Source organism: Camelus dromedarius, chromosome 11 (assembly GCF_036321535.1).
Source record: "Camelus dromedarius isolate mCamDro1 chromosome 11, mCamDro1.pat, whole genome shotgun sequence".
Taxonomy (NCBI): domain Eukaryota; kingdom Metazoa; phylum Chordata; class Mammalia; order Artiodactyla; family Camelidae; genus Camelus; species Camelus dromedarius.
The window spans coordinates 4,604,705-4,628,500 of record NC_087446.1 but is presented as its reverse complement, the minus strand read 5'-3'; the positions used below and the strand labels follow the sequence as shown (position 1 = coordinate 4,628,500).

Here is a 23,796-nt window from a genome sequence, read left to right as displayed (position 1 = left end):
AGAAGTCGTTGCTTTGCATAGATTTCTCAGCACTAAGTCCCACGCTTGCATTGGAAATATGATTATGTCTTTGCATATGACATCTACAAAATTCCAGAACCCTAATGTCATGTGAGGCTTGGGTCACTTCCTCTTAAAATGGAGAATCACTTCATTGTAGCGAGTGGTCCTTCCTGAAGTAGGTGAGCTGTCATCACAACTTGAGTTATCTATCTTCCAGAGATATTCTTTCATAGTCCAATGGCTGTTTCCTTTTATTGAAGTATAGTCGATTTACAGTGTTGTATTAATTTCTGGTATACAGCATAGAGATTCATTTACACATATATGTGTGTGTGTGTGTGTATGTATGTCTATGTGTGTGTGTGTGTATATAAAATGGCATTTTTTTAAAGTAGGGATCTGACCTGTCTTTGTGTATTCAAATTAGCAGTGATGAAATTAAAATTGTAAATTCTGTGTGTCCACTGGGAAGCCCGACTCACTGATGGAACCTAAACAATCAGTTATTTACTGGGCACTCATGTCGTGCCCAGGAGTCTCTTTTCCATTTTCTTTCCCTGGGTATCTTTTCTGCTCACTCTCTCCTGCGTGCAGGCTCTCCATCTGGGGTCTATGGCTGTGCTGAGGGCAGTGGGAGGGTGGGGATGGGGTGGATGTGGGCGTCTGGAAGCGGTGTGCAGTCTCATACGTGCGTTTCTCTAGAGTAGACTGTCTGTCCCGTGCATCAGATTCTCAAAGGGTCCAGGGACCCCTCGCTCTAGGTGACTGTATCCCTCAGCATTCAGAGCTGTCACGTCCCGACTGTCACGTACCATTGGGATCTCAATAGCCACATTCATCATCTTTCCATGTTTTCTCCAGTTTGGTTAGTGACATCCCAAGTCAGGCCATGCAGGTAAGAAGCCTCAGAGCCCTCTGACTCTTCACTCTCCCTAAACCTCAGCCATTTGTTCCCCACGTGTTGTGGTTTGCAGCCCTGAAGGTTCATTCTTTTAAAAAATTTCTAAAATTTTTTTAATTGAAGTATAGTCAGTTTACATTGTTGTGTTAACTTCTGGTGTACAGCATAATGTTTCAGTCATCCATATATATCCATATATTCCTTTTCATATTCTTTTTTATTATGGGTCACTACAAGATAGTGGACATAGTTCTCTGCACTATACAATATATACTTGTGGTTTATCTATCTTATATATAGTAGTATCTGCAAATCTGGAACTCCCAGTTTATCCTTTCCCATTCCCTTTCACCCCTGGTGACCATAAGTTTGTCTTCTATGTCTGTGAGTCTGTCTGTTTTGTAAATAAGCTCATTTGTGTCTTGTTTTAGGTTCCCACATGTAAGCAATATATTTGTCTTTCTCTTCCTGGCTTGCTTCACTTAGAATGACAATCTCCAAGTCCATTCATGTTGTTGCAAATGGCATTATTTTATTCTTTTTTATGGCTGAGTAGTATTCTGTTGTATATACACCACAACTTCTTTATGCAGTCATCTGTCAAAGGACATTTAGATGGTTTCTATGTCTTGGCTATTGTAAATAACGCTGCTGTGAACATTGAGGTCCATGTATCTTTTCAGCATATGCCCAGGAGTGGGATTGCTGGATCACATGGTAAGTCTATTTTTAGTTTTTTAGGGGATCTCCATACTGATTTCCACAGTGACTGCAGCAAGCTATGTTTGCACCAACAGTGTAGGAGGGCTCCCTTTTCTCCACACCCTCTCCAGCATTTATCATTTGTGGACTTTTTAATGATGGCCATTCTGACCGGTGTGAGGTAGAACCTCATTGTAGTTTTGATTTGCATTTCTCTGATAATTAGTGGTATTGAGCATTCTGAAATTTCATTCTTATCTGTCCCTTCCTGCTGCCACAGGCACCTCTGGCCTCGCCCGGTTCAGCAGCTCCCGCATCGGGTGTCTGGCTCAGGGTTTGCTTCCATCATCCTCTGCATCCACCCTCTGCTCAGACCCCTCCAGTGGCTCAGGGTTCCTTGGGCAGGCCCTCCGACCCCATTCCCTCACCCCACTCACTCAGTCACACCAGGCAGCCTGAACTCCTGTCTTGTCCCCTCCCCTCACCCCTCCCAGGTGCCCGTGTCTTTCCTTGCATTCTCCCTTCTCGGACGGAGCCTGCTCTCCCTTCACTGAATGAAGGCAAAAGTTCCCTTCATTGTCCCGTCCTTGTCCCTTCATCTGCATCTTCTCTGCCCGCTCCCCTCCCACCTTGGTGGGCTCCTGACTGCAGGACTCGGCATCCTGCGCCAGTGCGTGGTGTGCACGTGCTCCTGGATGACAAGCTTTGCAGGGCAAGGCTCTGTCCCTGTGGTCAGTGCACTCCCTGCGGGAGGACAGGCCTGGCTCCCATTTGGCCAACAGAAACGTTTGCCGAGGGGAACTGAAGGGGTTAGAGTGCTGTGGGGCACAGAGCCAGCACAAAGAGAGATGGAAAAACAGCCTTAACCACACGTGCAGACCTAGAATCCCCGGCTCCTCCCCCACGGGACCTCCTCTGATAGTCCTTATCTGCTGGTGAACGACTCCACCCACCATCCTGGGCCGGACTGGAAACAGCCTTATCTCTTCTCTTCTCACTCCTTCCAGTTTGGGTCCCCTTCCACCCAGGAGCCTCTCCAGAAACCTGTTCACTTCCCTCCTAAGTCACTGGTTTCTCTGCCTCCGACTGTACTCTTTCTCCACTCACTGCCACACATCACCCAGAGTCAACACGTAGAACCCGAGTCGGCCACATCACCTCCATCTTAAAACCCTTCCTCGGCTTAAAAGGCCTGCCTCGTCCTCTTCCCTCTTCGCTCCCTGGGGTCCTCACACTGTCCCCTCTGGTCCAGCTCTTCCCCGGGCCGGAAGACCCGCCCAAGAGTCCGCGCCAGCGCTTGTGTCTGTGTGTTCACCGCGCCTCCTGGGGAAACATCCCGAGCTCGCCTAGGACAGGTGAGGTGTTCACCAGAGCGGCTCTGCGCCGGCGTTGCCCACCATGCTGGAAGCTTCTTAAGGATGGGGACAGTTCACAGGGGTTCCCCAGCCCCAGTCCTGGTTGTGGGTAAAAAGCTCAGCCAGTGAAATGACTTATGTGTGTGGTTATTTGATGGACGTTGGCCGCGCTGCCTCCTAGAGCCCGGGTCCGGTCAGCAGAGCCCGCCAAGCCCAGGGCTCAAACGTTAGAACAAAAGAAGGCACGGCGAGCCCTCGATCTGTCCCAGCGGCGGCCCTGAGGAGCGGACGCACCGCTTCCCTCGGAGAGCGAGTGTGACGCGCCGCGTGGGAACGGCGGGCAGCCCGCGGGCTGAAGTGGTGACCGCACAGCCCGAGGCGGCGCAGACCTCCGGCGGCGGGAGCCGCAGGGCCGGGGTGGGGTGGGGTGGGGGGGCGGGCGGGGGGCGGGGGCCGGCGTGGGGCCGCGCCCTCCCGGCCACTCCCCGGGGCGAGCGGGCGGCGGCGTTGGCGGCGGCGACCGGGGCGGCTCTCACACGCGCTGCGCCCGCGCCCGGCCGCCGGGGGTCCCCGCGCGCCCCATGTCCTCCGCGCCGCTGCGCTCGCCCGCCCTGCGGCCGCACAGGATGAAGAAGGACGAGTCGTTCCTCGGCAAGCTGGGCGGCACGCTGGGGAGGAAGAAGAAGGCCAAGGAGGGTGAGTGCGCCCGCCGCCGGCCTCCTGCCGCGCACGCGCCGCGCCCCGCCCCGCCGGCCCCGGGCGGGAGGCTGCTCGGCCCCGGGTGGGTGGCTGTCCCGCCCCGCGCGCACGCGCCGCCCCGCGCCCCGCCGGCCCCCGACGGGCTGGCCGCCGGCACCGCGCGCCCGCTGCTCTCCGGGCCCCGCGCGGCGCGCAGCCGTGACCTTCCGGACAGCCCTTGACCCTGGCTCGTTCCTCCTCCCGAGACCTTTAAGCGCTGGCCCGGAACCAGACGCGAGGCCCCCTCCCCCAGCGGCTGGTCGAGTCCCTTTTGGGCTCCTGGCGTCGCCCCGAGGCGCATCGCCGGCTCCTGCTGAGGGCAGGACGCGGAGCCAGCGTCGGGCGAGGCCTTGGTACGCGGAGGACAGCCCCGCGCCCACCCCGGCCTGAGTCGCCATTTACTTAGCCCCGCTCTCGGGCAGCACCGCCCGCAGGCCGGCCCATCCAGCCGTACCTTCTCACCCCTCAGGGCACCCGCTGCGGTGTGGGCACCGGCCCGGGCCCCGCGGTGGTCGCGGATGCGTCCCCACCCGCGGAAGGGGAGGAGGGAAGGGGACGAGGCGCGGCCGGCCTGAGGCTGCGGGGCCTGCCGGCGAGGACTGCAGAGGCCCTCCTATTTTTGACTGCACGTGCCCACGAAAATAATTTAAAAACCCTTCCAACCTCCTCTTCCATTTTAAAAGTTGTTTTTAGAGTTGTGAGAGATGTGACTTCTGGCCTCTTGTGTGTGTTCTTTCAATACTGAGGTTCCCTGGGCTGCATTCCTGAGTTTTCCCTTTGTTCTGGTCAGCAGGTTCTTCCCCTGGGCCAGAGTCCCCATGGGTGAGGGTGAGCTGTGCTGGGGTGGCTGTGAAAAGCCTGGGGGGCGGAGGGGGGCGGAGGGGGGCGGAGGAGAAGCCCAGGAGCTGGCCTCAGGCAGGACATTGGGAAAGAGAGGATCTGGAGTCAGGGGTGCGCAGTGAATTCCTTAAACCTGCCCGCCAGAAAGTCTTCCTGTATTTCCGGATGAGTACCCCCCAGGGACGTGTGTCCCCCAGGGACACACTGACAAGGACCCTGTCCTTGCGTTCATTTCTTCCTCAGAGCTGTGTATTCCTAGGGATGCTTGTGGCACGTTTACCTCCAGGGCTGTGCCTGCCCCACCCTGGGACTTGGGTGGGTGGGTGGGGGTGTGTTCATGCATTTCCCACCAGGGGTGCTTTTACTAAATTGGATGATGCAGGTCCCTGAGGGCAGGGCCTTTCACCTTTGGTTGTTCCGCCATTTAGGATCCAAACTGGCTTGTATTAATCTCTATCAAGTCACACCTCCTAAACGTGAGATCGGTGGCCAGTCGCCCTTCCCCTGATCATTCGCGCTGCCTCTCTGATCTTCAACCTCATTTGCAGACCTCGTGGCCGTCACCAAAATCATTTCAGTTCTTCTTTATGCCTTACAACAATCACAGACATTAATGTCATTCCCTTTCTGGTTCATTCCTTGCCTGCCGCGGGACCCTAGAATAAAAGACAGACAAGGCTCTTGCTTTCGTGGAATAGGGCGTCAGTGGTAATAAGCAAACAGACGAGTCGTGCTGTCATAATACGTGCTAGGAAGGAAAAGTCACAGTACAATCAGATGGATGCCCGGGGAAGGCCTCAGAGCAGGTCAGGTTTGGGTTGAGACCCAAAGGAACCAGGAAGGAACTCTCGGAATAGCAAGTAAGCAGAATGTTCCGGACGATGGTGGCTTTTTATAGGTGACATTTATGCTCCTGGAATACGAAGAGCACATGTCTGAAGTCAGGCACTGGTCCCAAGACCCATAGCGGAGTCCTTGTCCCTGCCTGCATGAGCTGGCGTGTGCCCAGAAAATTGAGGGCCTGTCTGGCTTAATTTAAATATACCAATAATCACAGTAGTCAAAGCATCCTGTGATGAATAAAATAGACATGAAAACAGGAGAGAGATGCTTTCACAGTATAGCTGGTTTTTTTTTTTTTTTTTTTTTTTTTTTACTGAAGTGCAGTTGATTTACAATGTGTTAGTTTCAGGTACACAGCAAAGTGATTCAGTTTCTTTGGTGTGTGAGTTAGCTGGGTCCCCTGCCTCGGTTCTCAAGTTTGGGGTGCCTGGCACCCTCAGGGGTCCCTGATACGAACAGGAGGTTGAAAACACTAATCGGGCTTAGACGTAGGAGTTAGGGGAGGACTGGACTAGGAAGGGCTCAGGGGCTCGTCCAGTCTTGCAGAAAGTGGAGAAGGAGTCAGAAGTCGGAGGCTGAGGTGTGGAGGCTGAGGTGTGGAGGCTGGATTGGAGAATGAGGTCCTGGATGATTGAGAGCTGCCAGTATTCCTACAGGCCTGTTGCCTTGGCAACTTGTCCTCTGTGCCACTCAGTGTGGTTCAGGAGCTGGAGTGCATCCTGGCCCAGACTCGGGGCCCCTGTGGGAAGGCACTTATTTGCCTACTAGGGAGCGATCAGGAAGGGGGTGCTTCGAGGTGTACTGGGGCGCTGCCAGCTGCACGGTGGGTGGGTTTCGTTTCCTTTTTGTTAGAAAGTTGATGGTGAATTCTGCGTGGGGGGAGGTGTGGCCCTTGTGGGGGAGGCTGGGGAGAGGATGCTGGGAAGAGGACGGCACTGCCGGGAAGTTAGAGATTCGGAGGTGCCTATAGCGTTCGACTCCATCCAGGTGGACAGAGCTTGTGGTTGTGACAAGGCACGGAGGGACGAGTTGGGGTGACTTCTTCCAGGGGAGGTCATTTTAGAAAATGCATTCTGGGGTTTGGAGGAACCCATGCAGGAAGTGTCTGTGGATGAATTCACAGCGTGATTAAGGCTGATGTTCTATGGGAGGGAACCAAGTTGTGTCATGTGTTGGCCCAGTTTAGAAAAACGGAACTGTGACTAACTGTGGGCATTGGGAAAAGTGGAAAGGAACACTTAAAAGACCCCAAAAGCTCCAGGTAGAAGGCCCGGAAACTGTTACTATTAAGAGCCACTCATTAGGGTGGTCTGCTTTTACGGGAGCTGGATGGAGAAGGCGCAGAGGGAGACTCCCCACAAGGGCCCCCTGGTGACCAGCGGGCCAGGAGGGGGCAGCTGCTGTGTGGAGTCCTTACAGGCAGCGGCCACCTCTGGGGCAGGGAGGTCCTGGGTGGAAGGGCAGGATGGAGTCCACTCCCCACGGGCCAGGAGAGACCCCCGCCTGCACTTGGCCTCTGCCCTCTGCCCAGACACCAGTGACCAACACCAGGCTGCACGGATCGGATCCTGCCGCAGCCGGGCCTGGAGGCCCTGTCCCTCCTGCTTTCCCAAGGAAGGCAAGTGTTAAGGGAGTTCCTGTTTCCTGATTTCCTTTCTTTCTTTCTTTTTTTTTTTTTGTATATTTTTGAGAGCAGTTTTCTGCTGTCGTTCCCTAATGACTTACAATGTGGAGGTCTTCTCCTAGACTCATTTACCATCTGTACATCTGTGGTGAAGGGTCTGTTCAGATCTTTGGCCCATTTTTTTTAAATTGAGTTAATCGATTTTTTCTAGTCGAATGTTAGGGGTTCTGGGTGTAGTCTGGATACTAATCTTTTGTCGGGTGTGTCTTTTGTAACCACTGTCTCCTGGTCTGCGCCTTGTCTTCTGGTTCTCTGACCCTGGTCGTCTTCTGAGTGTTGGGTGCAGAAACAGAGAGAAGTGAGCAAGATATTGACTGAAACCTCATAAGTTAGATCTAATGAGATGCCAGGTGGCTGCCACCTTGAACTGAAGGTTGAAGGTATTATGTTTCTTTTGTGGACTTTAAATGGCTTCCAGGAGAAAAGCTTGGTCTAAACCACCACACAACATTGTAAATCAACTATACCTCAATACAAATAAAATAAAATAGAATAAAATAAACCATTACTGTTAACCCCAGCGCATTCCCATCAACTCACTCTGTCCTTGAAAGAGTGATCAGCTGTGTGGTCCCTAGGCCCCTCCCACTTCAGCACTGCTCTGTAATAAGAGTACCTGGACAGAGGTGCTGTGTAATTTCGCCCTGCAAGGTAGAAGTTTTCACCTACAAGGTAGGATTTCTTCCTCATTTTGTAGTTGAGGAAACACACCCTTACCTGGTAGCCACTTCATGGTGGTTTAAACCAGTGGTTCTCAGCTGGGGGGTGGGGGGGGGTGAGTCTGCCCCCAGGGGACACTGGCAGTGTCATGACTGGGATGGGGGTGCTGGTGGCATCTGGTGGACGGGGGCCGGGAATGCTGGTAAACATCCTGTGACGCACTGGACAGCCACACACAATGTTGGGTCATTGTGCTGAGGTGGAGAAACCTGGTGTTTGTTTCTTGGGGTGTCTCAGGAACCAAGAGAAGGTTGACTGGCCCCTGGGGTGGAGAAGCTCCTCGGGGCCCTCAGCCTCCAGAGTCTGGAAGCGCCCCCTGGAGTCTGCTGTGAACCCCCTCTCGGCCCAGCACCTGGGGTCCTCAGCTCAGTTTCTGGACGGGGAGAATCCACACACACCCCCCGCCCCGGCCTGGCCGGCCAGTCACAGGCAGATGTGATACGAACACTGAGCCAGCCAGGGAGTGGGGGTCCTGGGGAGAGATGGGGGACCTTGGCAGACGCCCTCTCTGGAGGTGGAGGTGAGAGGACATGGATGACTGTTGTGGAAGCCCAGAGGAAATGCAGATTCTCCGTAACTGCGTCAGGTGGTAGACAGGACGGGGAGGTGAAGGACCCCCCCCACCCCAGTCCCAGGTCAGCCGAGGGAGGAGGGGCCTCGTGAGCCCCCAGGGCCTGAGTTCCCAGGGAAAAGAACCGTTACCTGGCTGGCTGGGAGCTGGTGGCGGGCGGTGACCCAGCCCAGGCCTGTCCTCAGGAGCCTTCGGCTGCTGAGGGGAGGAGACAGGCTGGTGTGCCGGAGACCCACGAGGGACATACAGCCTGGATTTAGGGTTCTGGGTTCTGGCTGGAGGAAGTGGTTCCCTGGTTGCGTGTAAAGGCTGGCCAGGAATTAGGAGAGGAGGGCCCTGGAGGACACCCCAGCTAGTCCCTTTGAGGAAGTGCAGGCAGTTCAGAGCGGCTGGGCTGCGGTGTGATGTGTGGGCCGTGGTCAGCCACAGGGCAAGCTGGAGCGGTCAGTGGGCCCTGTCATCCTTGGAACATGGGAGCAGCAGGTGCCAGTGACCAATCTCAGCTACTTTAGAGGGTCCAGAGGCCGCGGTGGGGTGACCAGTGAGGAAGTGGCTCGAATGTCGGTGCAGGCAGAGTGGGCTTCCCGGAGGTGGAGGCAGCGACAGGGCTGGGAAGCAGCAGGACTCCTGAGACAGCCAGGAGGCAGCAGCTGCAGGGCCTGATGCCGAGGTAGCCACCCAGGGGCTGCCCACAGGTGGAAGGAATTTTGCATAAAAACAGATTAGATGGAGCACCGTTCTCCAGGGCCCCTCCAGACTGGTGCACTGGGGAGGCTTGGAGCCCCCGGCTGTTCAGGCGTTTGCATAGAGAACTGATTGGTGCAAATAGTGACTCTGAAAGACTTTGAAGTGATTTCCACATCCTGTTTTAAGCAGGTCTCGACAACCCCTCCTACTTACCTTTGAAAATAAAACCAGAATAGCATCTTTTGTGGCAAGATCTAGGGAAAGGATTTGTGATGAGTTTGGCCTCCCTTGGCCGGGGACGTGGCCCTTTTAGGGGGGGATCTTTCCCATTTCCGGTCTCTCTCTGCTCACGTGATCGCCTGCAGGGCCCTTAGGAATTACCTACAGATCATGGTTAAGGTGGGTTGGACTCCTAACTTGTGGGAAGGGAAAGAGAGTGGCTGGTCAGAAGTGGAGGGATGTAAGCAGGCAAGGGGCTGGGGCCATGGACACAGCGGGTTCTAGAATGTTCTGTGGGAAGAGATGCCAGTGTAGATCCTATCTGGATCCAGTGGGCTGTGAGGTTCTCTGCAGACCCCACCAGTGAAGAGAAAAACAATGCCACCCCCCTTTCTCCAAACCCTAACGTGTCTTCCTTGAGCAGGGCTGCCTCTCTCCATGGGGGCAGCTCTTGGTCTGAGAGGGAGGTGCTGTCTGCCGGCTCCTGTGTTGCAGCTCGGTCCCCAGGAGTCCCTGGCATCACTGAAATTCACTGTTCTGTTTTCCTCTCTCTGGCTGAGAGGAAGTGGCTTTCAGGAGGCTTGGTGTGGCTTTGTCAAGTTTCCTTTGATTATTATTCTGATTATAATCTTCAAATCCAGCATTTCTTCTTGGTTGTCCCCCAGCTGTCCACATGCACCCGGGGCATTTAAGAGAGAAACACGTAGGCACGGCAGCGTGTCCCACGCTGGGCTTTTTTCTTGGCAGTCTACTGAAATCTCTCGGAAACTTGGCTTCAGTAGAGGACGGAAACGGGGATGCTGGGCCCCGACTGTTCTGTTCCTTACCTTTCTGTGCCGAGGCAGCCAACTCTCCGTGGTGCTCCTCGCATCTTGGCTCTACCTGCGTGGTCCCCAAAGAGTCAGGTCACCTTGGCAACCCCACATTCATTAGAGGAGCTCTGCTTTGAATTCCTGTCTCCGCTCCGTGGAATTAATATTTATCGCACATCCCAAAGTTGCTAACCCTCACGCTCCCTGTCCAGTTGTCAGAATCATTAAGGGATGGTTAGAAGATGTGAGGGGGTACGCGCCTGCTGTGAGCGGGTTTTAAGTGCGCCAGGTGATTGATTTCCCCCTGCTGTGGTCGGCAGAGGGCGGCTGCCTTCACCCAGCTATTGTCTTGTTTTCAGGTGCACGGTTCCATCACAGGAAAGACGTACCCTAAGAAGGGATGTTTTCTCCTTTCATTAGCCGTAGACTTTTTAAATTTCAGATGAAAAATGGCTTTACTTCTTAATGAGTATACTTATTATTTATTATACTATGGAGAGGCTGACAAAACATGTGAGTAAGTTTAGGAGTACGTTATAAACGTACGTTGGCCCGGTGGTGTAAATCTGCGAATCTATACTGAGTGCTCTTGAGGCAGGAGAATGTAAGCATGGACTGCACTCAATTCTAGACGTTTTTGGTGGTTTTTGCCTCATTGCGGTGCTCCTTCTCAGTAACATGTCATACGAGGGACCACTTTCGGGTTATAAGAGAAAATGAGGTGAGCAGCAGGCTGCAGCATCATTGGGTCTCTGGGGCTCACAGCACCCGAGACGTCACGTGGTTGGCGCTGGGATGCTGGGGTGCCGGTGGTCCTTTCAGTTTCTCCCTCCTCTGAGCGTCGAGGGCCATGGAAACCTTCAGATGCTATGTGTTTTCCTCTCTGAGTTTGAAAGCTTTGCGGCCTCACTTCCTCATTTGTGAGGTGGGGAGAGGGAGGGCAGGACCAGCTCTGTCTTTCCGAGCTGGTTCCCAGACGGGCAGTGGGTTCCTGCAGGAGGCTGCACACGGGCTGGTGCAGCCAGGTCTCCGCTCACATCCTCACATCCCCGCTCCGTGGGGCTGTTATTCCATCTCTCTCGGGCTGTGCCTGACCAGGCCCACGTGGACCATGGTGGCGTTGCCCTGAGGGGACGTGAGGATACAATGAGATGAAAGAAGTGAGGGCTTATCAGCAGTCAAGTGCTCCATCAACGTTGGTTATTGATAATGTGGACAAGTGAGGTATTGACCCAGACACTGGCTCCAGAGTGGGTTGGTGGTGAGGGCAGGGCTGGCAGGCAGTTTCCGCCTGAGAGCAAACTCCGCTCTGTCGATAATGGCTGCCTGCCCCTGTGTTAAGGAGGATTCTGAGGCTGTATCTGAGCTGGGGGAAAGAATGCTGGGACTAACTAGTGAAGCCTGCAGTGTGTATGGGAGGGTTAGTTGCTGAATGATTGTCATCCCCCTTTCTCACTCTGGTTCGGTCTCATTTTAACAGCTGGCTGCTTCTTTCCCAGTGTGTCCCATGAAGGCGCTGGTTGGCGGTTGGTAACAGAGTTACTTAAATCCCTCAGCATGTGAACATTTGGGGAACGTTGGTATCCTCCTTCTTGTCCTGGCCCACTGTGACCAGGAACACGGTGCACGCGCATCGGAGGGGTGCACTGCACGGAAGTGGAGGTCCATGCGTTTGCAGAGCCAGCAGGTGTCTCTGAGCGGGGAGGCGGCATTCCTGGAATGTGAGGCCAGCTCAGCAGGGTGCTGGCCCACCTCGGCCTCTGGGGCGCTTCCTTGCCAGCAGCCCGAGGAGTCAGACCATCGGGCAAATCTCAGCACTTTACTCTGCGTGTTAGTAGTCGAGCGCCTGCTCGTTCGGCTCGGGCACTCTGAAACCACTGTCCTTGGCTTGGCTCTTTCCAGCTGGACTTGCTAGTCAAGCAGAGGTGTCAGGAATGTTAATTTCCCCACGGAAGACCGTCTCAGCAGTTTATGCCTGTTCTCATAAGTTGTGTGCTTTCCTACTTTCATCTGAAAAGTTACAATTCCAAAGGACCTACCTTTTTAAACTCTAATGCTAAGGTATTAAAAAGTTAAAGAGGGGCTGACCATTCCTGAACTCCTAGGGCTTGAATCCAGCACTCCTGGAAGCAGCTGTCTGGTTGCTGGAGCCAAGGCCACCCTCAGCGTTTGCTGCGTCTCCCTTACCGCAGAGTCTGCTAGGAGCGTCCAGGCGCTGCTTTGATTATGCGGACAGAGCACCCTTTGAGCAGGCTGGGGGAGGGGGACACCGTACTTGTGGTGCTTGTAACCCATTGCTGGTATATATGGACGCGGAGGGATGTCTTTCTCAAAGCCCAATTCGAAGTGTCTTCATCCCTCTATTTTTTCTTATTTTGAAAATTAATATTATCTTTCAAAGCAAGACCTGAACGCATCCATACTTGATATATACAAACTTAATAGATGATCATCTGAGAAGTAGTGAGGGAGAAGTTAAAAGAAGAATTAAAAAAAAAAAAACAAACACCCAGAATGGAGTCTGCAGTGGTCATGCTCATGGCTGGGGCTTGTTGGCACCAGTGATGTTCCAGGCCCAGTGCTGAACACTGCACACGTTACCTTCTTTGATCTTTACCCCAAACCAGGGTACCACGTGGTTATTCCCATTTTGCAGGTGAGTAAACAGAGGTTCAGAGACGTGAAGTCTCTTGCAGGAGGTCACGCTGCTGGTGAGATTAAAACCCCCGCAGCCATTCTCTTAATTGCCACCAACCTTGTAAACTGGAAGAGTGATTCAAATGCGAGTTATCTTCCCAGCTGGCTTGCAGTAGAGTCATTATCATTCCTGGCATTTGAGATGCATTCAGCCCTAGCAGTAGGAAGATGCTCTGGAGGAGACAAATGAGATCTGTTTTGTGCTGAATGGACTGGTTGGCATTTGCAGAAAGAAGACAGAACCCCAGTGGCTTCATGCTGCTTCAGGACCCAGTCCAGGTCCCCGATGGCCCTCCGTTGCCTGCACAGCTCTCGGCCAGTCTCCCCTCATCTTCCATGGCTCCGGGCCCTCCTGTGCGCTGTTCCCTCTGCTGCATCGGCTTAAATGCCAGCCTCCAGCAGGAGGGGACCCCACGCTGCCCACTGTCCTCCACATTCTGTGCCTTCCTGCCAGAGGTTGTTGGCTCCATGACTGTCTCCTGATAGCCTGTGTCCCCCAGCCCGGTGTGTTGTTGTCTCGTCTCCAGAGATGACAGTGAGAAATGCTTCTGGCCGCTTAGCATGGTCTTTGTGTATTTGCTTGAGTGGGCAAGAGGCAGACTGTGCAATGGTTACAGCCACTGACCTTGGGACCCTCCTTTGAGGGTCTCAACTCATCCTGCTGTGCTCTGGGGCTTTGACCTGAGGGAAGGTCCTTCCCTGCCCTGTGCCTCAGTTTCCTCTTCTGTAAAGAGTACTCAACTCATGGGGTTATTGGGGAATTGAGTTATTAAATGAAATGATGCAATTTAAACTGAGCCTGACCAAGCCACAGAGTGGGAGAAACTGTTCCTGTGATTCAGGTACCAAGTCCACTTCTGATCACCAGCTGTGGTTCTGACACCAGTCCCGATGCGTGTGGGCGTTTTGCCCACACCAGGCACGTCTCTGACACTCGTCGGTTGCCCTGCGATTTGGTCCAGTTCGCGCACCATCTATCGGGAGGTAGCATCCGGTCCCGTAAGTTAAGGGTTTAGTCCCACACGACTGCCCCCTACTTGGGATGCTGATCACAAGTTCAGGTTGTTGTCTGTGCTTCTGACCCACTGGCTATAAACCAGAGGTTCCTACGACCCCCTCCTTGGGTTTGATTAATTTGCTAGAGCACCTCACTGAACTCAGAGAAACATTTTACTCACTAGATTACCAGTTTATTATAAAAGGATGTAACTCAGGATCAGCCAGATGGAAGAGACACAGAGGGCCAGGTATGTGGGAGGGGGTACATCACTCACCCAGCAGCTCCGTTGTTCAACCACCTGGAGGGCTCTCTGGACCCAGTCCTTCTGGGCTTTTACGGAGACTTCATTATACAGTCACGACTGATTAATTCATAGGCTTAGAGATTCTCCAGATCAATCTCCAGCCCCCTCCCCTCCCTGGAAGTTTGGGGGTGGGACTGAAAGAAAGTACCAGCTCTCTAATCGCACGGTTGGTTCCCCTGGCAACCAGCCTCCATCCTTAGGTTACCTAGGGGCTTTTCCGAAAGTTACCTCATTAACACAAGGCCTCTTTTTCGCTCTCAGCACTTTTGAAATTCCTAGAATTTTAGGAGCTAGGGCCAGGAATTGGGATGACAAGCAAATGTATGTATTTCTTATTCTAAGTCACAATTATCACAATTCCTAGAACACATGAGTGATAAAGGACCAGTGTCCAGGATGGGTAAAGAACTCCTACAACTCGGTAATAGGAAGACAAACAACCCAATGAAAGAGTAGACAAAAGATCTGAACAGATGCTCCACCAGAGGAGATGTACAAATGGCCAGGTGGGTCTGGAAAAGACCTCAACTTCAGCATCGTTGGTCGCCTGGGACATGAACCACAAACGAGGTGCAGAGGGGACACACTGCACATCTACCGGGATGGCTGAAAAGAGCCCACCACGACTTGGCGAGGACGTGGAGCGGCTGGGGGCGGGGTTTACAGTGGTGCCATCACTTAGGGAGTAGTTTGGTAGTTTCTTTAAGAATGAAACCTACGTCCTCCCTGTGACCCAGCAGTTTTGATCTGAGATATTTACTCAAGAGAAATGAAGACCTGTGTCCATATGGAACCTTTTGCAAGCATGTTCATAGCACTGTGTTCCTGGCAGCTAAAACTGGAGATGGCTTGGCTGTCCATCAGCAGGAGAATGGAGAAGTGGGTGGGGCCATGCTTCGGAGACAGAATATTATTGGTCAGTGAGAAGGAACAAGGGCCAGTGCACACGACACGGCGACTCTCAAAACCACTGTGCCCAGCCAAAGAAGCCAGACCCAAGGAGGGCGCACTGTGACCCCATTTCTGTAAGGTGAAGGGGTTCCAGATGGATGCAGCTAATCTGTAGTGGTTCTCTGGGGTGGGATGGGGCCTGGCTGGGAGGGGCGGGAGGGACTCTTTTGTCACTGTGAAGAAGTCCTCTGCCTTGATAGGGGTTTAAGGTACACAGGTGCATGCATTTGTCACAGCTAGTTGAATGTGCACTTAAGAATGTGCATTTCAATGTATGCAGATTTTAACGCAAAAGAAAAAAGAATTATAAATAATTCCTGCACTCTAGTTAGTGATATAGACGCTTAGAGGGGACGGTATCCCTGTCTGCAGTTTACTGTGAAATGCAGAAAAGTTAAGACGGTGTGGCAGGCCAATTAATGGCCCCCAAAGATGTCCACACCCCAATACCTGGAACCTGTGACTACATCACCTTACGTGGTGAAAAGGACTTCGCAGATGTGATTAAGTTAAGGACCTTGAGATGAAGAGACTCTCCTGGATTATCCAGGTGGGCACGAGGGTCTTTTTTTTTTTTTTCAAAATGGCGTTACTGGGGGTTGAACCCAGGACCTTGTCCATCCTAAGCACCAGCTCTACCCCTGAGCTCTCTCCAGCCCCCAACAAGAGTCCTTATAAGAGGGAGGCAGGAGGGTCAGTGTAAGAGAAATGGAAACAGAGGTCAGAGTGATGCAGGGCCACAAGGCAAGGAGTGTGGGTGCCTGCAGAAGCTGGAAAACAAAGATCCTCCTACACCCTCCGGAAGGAACATAGCCCTGCTGACACCTTGATTTTAGCCAGTGAAGCCTATTTTGGACTCTGGCCCCCAGAACTGTAAGATAATGGATTTGTGTTGTTGTAAGCCACTGGATGTGTGAACGTTTGTTAGGGCAGAGGCAGGAACAGACAGATTGCTGGGTAGACAGAGAGATGGATGGATGCATGATGAGACAGTTACAGGGAAATGTTAGTGCTAGACTCCATACAGCCCAGGTTGGGGGTACAAATGTTCACTGTCCGGTTCTTTACATGGTTCTATATGTTTGAAAATGTTAATAATAAAATTGGGGAAAATGCCTGGGCCAGGCACGTAGTAAGCATTACAGAGTTGTTAACCATCATTCTCATTAGCATCTCATTATCATTACCACTATGGCCACTCCTGCTTTATCCATCAAATACAGAAGAGGTGCAGAAAGAGAAGAACATGGGCTGGTGGTAACTGGACAGAAATAATAAAATATAATGAGACCATCATGACCTGTTTGGATCATTGCTTCCGTTTAAGAACACTTGAGGGGAGAACTCAAGTGAAGGGATGGGAACTCAGGAGCTAGAGTCCAGTCAGTGTGATTTCCTACGGTTCCCCCATAGGGTCCAGGAGGCAAGGATGCGCAGAGATGGGACGGAAGACACGGTGCTCCGGGGGCTGTGCCGTCATCCTCAAGCCCCCTGCACTGCTGCTCCTGAGAATGTCTGCGCTTTGTTAGGAAGAGAGTGTTTTAGTTAAGTCTAGCTAGAAAACATATTATTAGTATAATGAGATTTTAATGATTTGAAATTTTGTTGGAGCCACACACAGAATTTCAATCTTATTGTGTGCAGCTGGGCTTGGTTTTGTTTTATTTTTTTTTTTGCTCGTGCCTCATTGCAAGGACACATTTCTCCAATTATTATTTAGGTTTGCTTTGCGAGCGCCCTGCTTTTCAGCTGCTCTTTATTTTCTTGTTTAGAGGATCCCTTGGAAGAAAAGAATATCCTTTCTGCAAACACTCAGCTGGCTTGATCAGAAGCAGTGTGTGAGGGCTGTCATTGAAGAGGTTTATGTTTGTTTAAGGTTCACGCCAGTGTTCTGCTCATCGTTCGTAATTGTCATGAAGTGGAAACAACGCAGTTGTCCATCAGCAGCTGAATGGAAAAACGCAGTGTGGCCTGTCAATGCATTGGAATACTATTCGGCAATAAAAAGGAGCAACGTGCTGATGCAGGCTACAGTACAGATCAGTGCTGCCTGGGATCCTCCTTGTACTGTTGCAGAAAAATGTGTTACAGCTCCGTGTTACAGCTCAGTTGTGACAGCAACCTGGATCTGGGCGAGAGACCAAGCAGCACTCTGAGAGTTAGAGAACTCAGGTTTGTTACGCCAGCAGGCCCAAACGAGTTAACACTCCAAGCTCTGGACCCCCTCTGTAGGTTTACACAGGCCTTTATAGGCTGCCAGTTTTACACTTTGCAACATCATATGCAAATAAGATATAACAAAAGTTGACCAACTAGGAAAAAACTTTGTAGAAATAGACCAATCAGGAGTGAGAGTAATAACCAATCAGGAGTGAAGGAAATAACCAATCAGAAGTGAGCTCAGGGAACCAATAGAATTTTAGGGGTAAGTAAGCCGTTTCAGAGGTAAAAAGTGAGATAGAGCCTCTGGGCCGTGGAACCAGATGGTGCTGTCAGGAGAGCAGTGGCCCTGCTTGGGGGTCCTGCCGGTCTTTTTATGGGGCTTCCCGCCTCAGTACGGGAGGAGCTGGGGTGCTTGTCCAGCCTCTGCCCACCCCTGGCTGGGGATGATACCTCGGAAGCACAGTGGAGGCACAGGAAGGTACCCGGGCCCCCGCCACTCCCAGACGTGGGTTTAATGCCATTTGGGGAAGTGACTGTGGAGGATGGAGGCAGATTTGTGGTTCCTGCACTGCCTTCTGTAACGAATACTGTGAAATGGAGTGACTTGTTCATTCATTCATACCTTTATTGCGTGGCCCCGGGAATAAAGCCTGGAATGTACCTGCGCAGCCCCTGCCCTCAGGTGGTCCCAGACAGTAAGGGACTAGGCAGACCAGACCCCACGCTCCCCAGGGACGAGGGGACCTCAGTGCACGTGGTGGGTCCAGCCGGGGCCTGGAGTCAGGGAGGGCGCCCCTGCAGGGGTGCTTCTTGAGCTCCGAGCTGGGGGATGAGTTGGATTTAGCAGGAAAGGTGGGGACGGACAGCGGGAACAGCATGTGGGAAGGCTGCGCGGTGGGTGGGGAAGAGGGTCTGAGCTGTACTCCCCAGGTTCAGGTGCTGAAGCCCTAACCCCTCAGTCCCTCAGTGTGTGTGAGATCTTACTTGGGGGAGGGTCTTTGCAGAGGTAACTATGTCAGAGTAAGGTCATCCGGTGGGCCCTCAGCCAGTGTCAATGCTGTCCTTATAAGAAGGGGAAACCAGGATGCAGGGACACACTGAGGGAAGCAGTGAAGACGCAGGGAGAAGACAGCTGTTGACAAGCCTGGGAGGGAGCCCTCAGAAGAGAGCAGCCCTCGGTCTTGGACCTCCAGCCTCCAGGACTGTGTGGCAGTAAACTTCTGGTGTTTCAAGGCCCCCGACCCCCATCTGTGTACTTCCTCACAGCAGCCCCGGGACAGGAGTATCGCGTGTGTGGTTGGAACACGGAGGGAGTGGGCTGGGGGTTGTGGGCTGTGAGGCAGGGGCCATGCAGAGGCAGGTCCTGGGCCCGTGCCCACTGGGTGGCAGAGGTGACCCTGTCCTCTCAGGTTGAGGACCGGCCACAAGCCAGGGAGAGGGCTGCTCCTTTCTGGGCCTCCTCTTTCAAGGTGTGTGTATTTTTAAAGAGGATGCCTGGCAAAGCAGATTGAGTCACGGGGTTTGGCTGTGGCGTGACCCCAGTGGGGCCAGGGCGAGCAGAGCTGTTACCTCGGGGGCTTTCGGGGCCGGGGGGTCAGTCGCTGTTAGGGGCAGAGTGGTCCTGGTCGTGGCTGTCCATCTCCCAGTGAGCACTTAGGGCTCTTTCCATCCCAGAGGTGTGTATGAGCAGCCTTTACTGAAAACCCGACCAACAGAAACAGATAAAACCCCCCAAACCAAGACGGAAGCCAGGTCAGGGCCTTGCATTTGAACGGGGTGAGATGTAAAAGAAATCCTCTTGACTGCCTCATGGCGGGAGCGTCCCAGCTCTGAGTGGGAGAGGCGCCGGTCGGAATTGTTCAGGTGGTGAGCAAGAGACCCTGCTGCGTTATTTCAAGCGGGAACGTTCGGCTTAGGTGAGCGAGCCTCGAAAGAGACAACAGGGCTGGTCTGGGGAGGCCTGGCCCAGAGATTTGGCGCTGGTGTGACCCTGCGCGGCGTGTGTGGCTCATGTCCCCACAGCATCGCAGGGAACTGCCTCCCCTCCCCCTCCTCCGAGTTAGGTCCCAAGTGCACCCCCAGCCAGCGTGTCCTGTCCTGTCGCCGGGGTGGGCTGTGGACTGTACTTAAACCTGGACGATTCCAGCACTAGGGTCCCCAGCTGTAGGGCCAGGCTCTCTGGCTCCAAGGCTGTGCTCTGTCTCATGCCTCCTCCCAAAAGAAATCAAATGAGAATTGAGTCCCATTTGCAGATGAGGAAACTGAGGCCCCCGAGAGGGGGTGGGGAGCCAGGTCTCTTGCTGTGAGCCTTCTCACTGTAGGTCCCTGTGGCCGACTTCTGTGAGCACAGTGTACGCAGGTGTTGAAATGAACGCTGCCAGCCGTGAATGCGGTGGCCAGTCAGCATAAAAGGGACTCCTTTCCTCCTCCCTTTTCTCATCGCAGACACTGGACGAGAGTGGATGGTCCCCTTCTCAAGGTTAGCCTCGGTCTGATTAGATTTGAATGTCCTCCCACGCTTTGAACCGGTGTAAAAACATCCAGCAGGTGAAAATGTGAGCGGGGGGCGCACACAGTGCAGATGGCATTTGGAGGCCGATTAGATTTCTCCAGCGCTAAAAGTCCCCCTGAGGCAGCGTCCCTACCGCTGCGGTGGCCCCATGATTGCTTTTATTCTCCTCAGCATTGGAGTTATTCAATTTTAAGCCCCATTTCTGAGCGTGTTGCAAGGAACTTCGGGGACCACAGTAGCCCTGGAGAGAGTCAAGCTGGAAATCAAACTCAAATTGGTGCTTCATTCCTATTAAAGGCGGCAGATTTCCGCCCTGAATGCGGGCTCAGCCAGCCGGAACGGGGAGCGAGTGGATTTTAGTGCCCAAGCAGTTGGAGCCTCAGGCTCAGCCTCTGGTGTCTCCGGTGGGGCTTGGTTCTGGATGCTCCCTCTGGGAATGAGCCCTGTGCGGAGTTTCTGTTTTGATGTCGTGGGCGTTCAGGGCCTTGGGTGTGTGCCAGGGTCTGGACTCACCCAAATTCCTTCCTCTGCTTCCCAGTCATCATCTACAGAGGGGTCTGCAAACTTTTACTGTAAAGGGTCAGGAAATATTTCAGTCTTGTGGCAACTGCTGAACCCTGCCGCGACAGCCAGCCAGCGGCCGTAGGAAATGCTGAACGGATGGCCCTGGCTGTGTTCCAACGAAGCTTATTTACCAGGTCAGGCCAGGGGCCGCATTTGGCCCTCACGGCCGTAGTTTGCAGACCCCTGATCTATGACATAGAGTCTACTCTTTCGATTTGGGGTATGTTTTAGCCCTTTCTGTTTTCTTAAACTTTAAATAAGAAGAAATGCCAACAGACCCCCTCCCCAACAATGATGTCCTGCACCCTTTAAGACTCCATAGTTGGCGGGGAGAGAGACAAGACCTGGGTCACTTGTCCCCTCTTGGTTTGGTGACCTTGAGCTGGGCTCAGCCTCGTTCCCTTCTCTGAACAAGGGGTTTGATGGCAGCAGCTCCCTCACCGACCTCCAGGATGGCTTCAAGAGTTAAACTCGATAATGTGTGAAAAGAGCCTCGTGAGCTGCCAGGTGTCATCTAAGTGTGCAGACATTTGTCACCAGGCACACGCATGGAGGAGCACACTGGGCAGAGGCGTGGGAACAGAAGCCGAGGCCGGGCACTGCTTCCGCTTGAGCCACCCTCACGGCCCTCTCGGGCGCTGGGTCTGGCTGTTGCTGTCCCGCCTGTGGACTCCGGTCCCGGGCGGCCTGTGGCTCTCCCTTGCGGCTGCTGGCTTCCTGGCTCCATCTGTGCTGAGTGACAGCCGCGCAGGGGAGAAGCGTAGATCTCCATGACACTTCAGCCAGGCAGCCGTAAAAGTCCGTCTGCCAAGTAGTAGAAAAGGTCTCGTTTGACAGGTGCCGGGTAATAAAAGACATGTGCTTCGTGGCTGCAAATTCCCTGCTGCAAAATCTATATAATTCTTACAAAGTGAGAGAGAGAGGGCCCGGAAGAGCTGTTCCGCTCAGGCTGTTTATAGGCACTGGCGGGACTAATAACACAGCGGAGAATGTTCTGCTGGCTAAGCTGTAGCTGCACATAGCCTGTGACTCTGCCCCTGGGCGTTTGGCCACTAAGGAAGCTGTGTCGGCCCAACCTTGACATGTGCCGGGTCAGTGGTGCCGTGTGTCAGTGAGCACGTGGGCAGGTGATGGTGGTGAGCGAGCACGGCTCTGTGTGTCCAGCTTTGCCACAGCGGGAAGGGGAGAGAGGCAGCTACCCACGTCCCCTCTGGATGGGAGGAGCCGTGTGGATGGTCCGCACTGCACTTAATAAACGATGCTCAGACCAGGAGCACTTTGCTTTTGTTAACATACGGCTTCTCTGTTAGGGCTTGAGTTGTGCGCCCCCGAAAGAAGTGTTCAAGTCCTGATCCCTGGGGCCCGTGAATGTGCCCATTTCAGGAAATAGGATCTCTGCAGAAGTGAATAAGACGTACGTGAAGATGAGGTCATCTTGGAGTCGGATGGGCCCTAATCCAGCATGACCGGGGCCCTTAGAAGAGGAGGGGCAGAGAGACCCAGGCCCATGTGGGGAGGAGGCCGTGTGAGCACAGAGCAGGGACAGGAGGGGTGCAGCCCCCGGCCAAGGGCTGTTGGCCGCCGCCAGCCACTAGGAAGAGGCAGGAAGGGCCCTCCCCGGGGCCTCCAGGGCGTGCGGTCCTGCTTGCACCTCGATCCCAGACTTCCGGCCCCCGGACTGGGAGTAAGTGAACGTCTGTTGTGTTGAGCCTCCCAGGCTGTGCCCGCCTGTTGCAGCAGCTCTCGGACACTGATGCCGTCTCGGCGGGCCTCTGACTTGCTGGTGGTCAGGTTTTCCAGCCAGTGAGGTTGTGAGTGAAATCTGCTGGTCGGAGGGAGAAGTCAGGTTAAACTGCGGGTGCTCCATGAAAGCTCCGTTACCCGAGAGGTGGTGAGAATGGGGACAGGCAGGTGACGCCGGACCTGCTCAGTTGTCGCTGGTAGACCCAGGAGAGATCTCCGACTCCAGCCTGCTCCGACTCTGAGAATGCCAGAGGAGTTCCCGTTCCTGCTGTCACCCCAGTCCTAAATCCATGCCTTAAAAATATTAAGAGATTGTGTTATGATCTCTGTTAATCATTGAAAAGTCGGCAGTTTTTTCTGGAAAGGTCCAAAGAACAGATCCTGTAGACTTCGTGAGCCATCTGGTTCCTATAGAAATGACCCCACTCTGCCCTTGTGGCATGAAAACCACCAGAGAGGATACACAAGCGTGTAGGTGTGGGTGTGCTCCAGTTAAACCTTCTCCACAGAAGGGGGTGGTGGGCTAGGTTTGGCCCCCTGGCTGCACTTTGCCAATCCCTGGTTTAAACCAACAATTAAAAAGACCCCCACGTTTGTATGACATGTTCTACTTTCTAGAATGTTCTTAGAGCAATGGCCATTTAAAGTATCTGTTACTGCTCCCTGTGCCTTTTACAGGGGTCCCCTGAAACGAATATCAGAACATAATGTGGTCAGTGTGGATAAACAGTCACCGTTATCTTCCCCGTGAGAGGATGGAGGGCCTGGTGCCCAGGAGGTACTTAGTGTGTGTCTTGTCCCAAGCTCCCTCCTTCTTGGGAACCCAGGAGTTAAAAAGTATGTCTTGACACAGCTTTGCTAGCAGTGGCCCCAAAGTGAAGATAGCCCACGTGTCCATGGACAGAGGAATGGACAAGAGAAATGTGCTTTATCCATACAAGGGAATACGATTCAGCCTTGAAAAACGAGGGAAATTCTGATGCACCCTCCACCGGGGATGAATCTGGAGGACATCACACTGCGTAAAGTAAGCCAGACACAAAAAGACAGGTACTGTGTGATTCCACTCAGGCGAGGTGACGAGAATAGTGAGATTCTAAAGACAGAACGTAGGATGGTGAGGGCCGGGGGCTGGGGGAGGGGGTGTGGGGAGTCAGTGTTTAGTGGGGACAGAGTTTCAGTTCGGGAAGATGCAGAGTTCTGTGGATGGATGGATGGTGGTGATGGTTGCTCAACAGTGCGGATGGACTTTGTGCCACCGAGCCGTACGCTTAAAGATGGTGAAAATGGTAAATTCTATGTTTAAAAAGTGAAAAAATATTGTGGAATATATTGCACTTACTGAAGAGTATGTACAGTGTATAGAGTAATGAATAAATTCCTGTGGTCCTGCGTCTGGGCTTGGGTGACATTGCCTGCGCCCCTCCCCCTTGGGGCTCTTCTTCCAGCAGAGGGGACCCACCACCCCCTTGAACGTGCCCTTAACATCTGTGCCTTTTCTTGTGTGGTTACCACTTACGCACATGCTCATCTACGTTTTCAGGCTTTGCCTGATTTTGAACTTTATGTGCCTGGAGCCCAGCTCTGCACCCACAGCTCAGCCCAGCCCCACCAGGCAGCCCCGCCACCCACCTGTGTCACATCCCTCAGTGGGACCACTGTCACTTTGGAAGTCAGGAGAGGGTGAGGCTGTGCCTGGGCTGCACGTGGATTTCCTCTGGCTGAGTTTTGATTCGAGGCAGGAGGGCAGGTGGCGAAGGGAGCTGACCCCGACGCTGGTGCCTGGC

General features: G+C 53.4%; 1 protein-coding gene across 1 annotated transcript in view; it reads left to right on the top strand.

Annotated features, from left to right (window-relative positions):
- Positions 1 to 3,472: 3,472 nt before the first annotated feature.
- Positions 3,473 to 23,796, top strand: part of PARVB (parvin beta) — a 94,756-nt gene continuing 74,432 nt past the window's right edge. Inside the window, exon 1 of the mRNA XM_064491383.1 lies at positions 3,473 to 3,657. Coding sequence (XP_064347453.1) covers positions 3,543 to 3,657 — 115 coding nt within the window. The 5' untranslated portion in view covers positions 3,473 to 3,542. The remainder of the gene's footprint in view (positions 3,658 to 23,796) is intronic.